A 3,004-nucleotide genomic window follows, 5' to 3' on the forward strand; every position below is an offset into this window, starting at 1 on the left:
CTAGCCGTTTTCCGACCAATTCAATAACACTACTTGTTGGAGCCCGACTTCCAAGACCAGGTCGAGAAGGAGGAGGGGCCTCGTTGAGACTCTGATCACTTCCAGAAGTAGGAAATTTCTGAGTACTAGCGATCGCAGTGAGGTATGAGATGACACGTTTAGTATTCTCCGTCTTTCCTGCTCCAGATTCTCCCGTGATTAAGATAGATTGATTCTCGCGTTCCCCTAGCATATTCTGCCATGATCGTTCGGCGACAGCATAGACGTGTGGAGGGTTTTCTTCGCGTCGTTTGTTCTTGTATTGAGAGATAACTTGAGGTGTATAAATAGGTAAAGGGTGGTATGGATTGATGGCAACTAAAAACAAACCCGAGTATGTCTAGAGTTAGGTAGATGAAAGGTGAAAGTCAATAAGGTGAACCAATCATAATACAATCATAAGAAATGAATGAAGACTTACATAAATCATTTTGGATTCATATCTTTGTCGTAGATTGTGAACCACACTGGGTTCATTCAAAAAGGTGAGATCAGCGATATCTTCGACTTTGTCAAATTTCGGTGGATTCATCTTTTCAAGTGAGTCAAATTTGATTGTTCGAGTCTTGTCATCCACACATCTTACTTCGACCATCGCGTCAGTAGGTGAGATAGACTCTGTACTTGGTTCATCATTAGAATCGGATGAGGTGAGTTCTTTGACGATCCATCCTGCGACATAACCCTTCTTATCATCAGGTAGCCAGACCCATCGTTTTTCGTTGAATTCAGCCGTAGCAGCAGCATCAGCCATCACTTGACCCGGTTTTTTAGCTGTCGATGTCATTGCTGAAGCCTTCGTTGATGATAAAGGGGGGGATGTAGCTGTATCGCCAACTAGATCATGACTCGAATACATTTTTCGAAGACTGCGACCTCTGTCGATTTGTGACATTGTCGAGCCAGATTGAAAGAATGATAATTTAAATACGAATCAAGGTTTGGTAGGATCGACAGTTGGGAGTGGTAGCCAATCTAAACCAGAGAACGCGATTGAAATTGAAACAGTGAAACGCGTCGATCTTTGATGAAATGAGTTGATGGGGTCGAATAAAGTCTCTAGCATCTGCTATGTATTGTTGTACGTACGTACGTCTCGGGTCTGAAGAGCCAGTGGGGAAAGCTGTAATATGCAGCAAGAGGATAGTTCGATCGAGTCAATCAGTTCTTTGTGCCTAACCTTGAGATATCGATAGGTGATGTAGTAGGCACGAGACGTGTAAATTTACCTGGCTCTGTGACCGCTTGACAAACTTATTGATCGAAGTCAGTCGAATGACGCGCTCTGAACCTAAAAGTACACTTGAGTTTGAGAAATCCAGAAAGGTTCAATCGATGATGAGCTGAGTTTGTATTTTGATCGGAAGAAGGATTGATAAGTTGATGATGGTGGGTTGATGAAAGGTAAAAAGTTGAAACTGTCAGCCGATTAAATTCTCAAATGGAAATTCAAATTACAACTCAATCACACTCTTCACATTCTCACCCTCACTCTCACTCTCACTCTCATTCTCACCAACATTCAGATCATCGAATACCATCTACTACCATATATGGCAAAATGCACATCCATCTATAACTTCAACCGCATTGTTAGATAAACATTCTTCCAACAATCAAAATAAATATACAGCTGTAGCTAAAGATTTGCATTGACTCTGAGTCTGCAGTAGAGATCTCTTTTCAATGAGCTTGACCAGGGAGTACTGCTACAAAGGTACCCAAGTAAACTTTTGTCTGCCCACATCGGCTCTCCTCTGAATGTGTTTCATTACGAAAGAAGCTATTTATCCATTTATGTACACAAACACATTCCAAACTCACCTTCTTTTCCGACCTTCCAGGATCTATGTAAGCTACACAGAGCTAAAAAAGTGAAGTAATATGTGGAAAAATTTCCACATAGAGAAAGCTCCACAAGGATCTCTTCTTGCTTTGAGATATTGGTAGGTGGATTTTTCGGTTGACCAGTGATGATGTAGCTTTTTGTTAGCTTAGCAAAGCCCCCTCTGCGCGGCCGCGGGATTCTTGGCACGAGTGCCACAAGGATTGAGTGTCCTTAAGTAGTTTTTTGCATTTTTGCGCTTCCCTCACAGGCAAACCTCACTCTACTCCGCAAGCAAAGTTGTTCAAAACAACTTTTCTCTACATGTTTAAGTAATTACCAAACAGAATTAAAACAGGATTTATATGATAAATAGATGATAGTGTTGAAGATTGAAGATGTATAGATATATGTCAATAATTTTGACAATTGAAGATGATGAAAAAAGCAACACTCACATCACTTGCAAGCCATGCCTTGTGCCTAATTTCATACTTTATATTCCACCTTATTCCATAGCCCGCAAATCATGAGCCCTTGATATCTTTCTTGGCACTTACATGGTTGATTTCCTTACGCCAGGCAGCCAAGCAAGTGATTTGGCAAGTGATAATGTCAACCTGGAAAAAACTGATTTTCAATGTCATATCAGCCTAGTTAAGTCTCATGGAGAGATGATAAAAACTGAAGAAGAACAAGAGCCACCTTGTGTAAGATACAATCCACCTGATTGGCTTCACAACAGTGAGTTGGGGCCACTTCTTCCTCCCAGAGCAAGGCTGGTGCAATTTCATCCTCTGCGCAAGCAGCATCCCAATCAGTCTTCTCCCCAATTCCAGACTCTTGAATTGCAACTTGTGGGACCAAATCTTCCAGATTGTTGAGCTCATGCTCAGTATCTTCTTTGTCTTTGTCAATGGTTTCACTTGTATAAAATATGCCTTGTGCAGCTGACTTTGCTTTGGCAGGAGGCATAGCCTTTAAACCCAGCTCAGATAATCCCACATTGACAATCAGCTCATGTGGTGGGCAGGGCGCAAAAGTAGTCCACCCAGCTGCCGTGTGATTATGAGTAAAATTCTTGTTAGCATCATGATGTACCGGCTAGTATCGAGGCAAACGGGTAATACGCTGGTTTCT

General features: G+C 41.7%; 1 protein-coding gene across 1 annotated transcript; it reads right to left on the reverse strand.

Moving 5' to 3' along the window:
* MELLADRAFT_93784 (uncharacterized protein) lies at positions 1–934 on the reverse strand (the record flags this gene model as incomplete). Its single annotated transcript, XM_007416544.1, has 3 exons — positions 1–47; positions 91–379; positions 461–934. 3 exons carry the CDS (start codon positions 932–934, stop codon positions 1–3), a joined length of 810 nt encoding a protein of 269 aa, XP_007416606.1.
* Between the last annotated feature and the right edge of the window lie 2,070 nt (positions 935–3,004).

The sequence above is a fragment of the Melampsora larici-populina genome (genome assembly GCF_000204055.1).
Source record: "Melampsora larici-populina 98AG31 unplaced genomic scaffold MELLAscaffold_61, whole genome shotgun sequence".
In the NCBI taxonomy this organism is placed as follows: domain Eukaryota; kingdom Fungi; phylum Basidiomycota; class Pucciniomycetes; order Pucciniales; family Melampsoraceae; genus Melampsora; species Melampsora laricis-populina.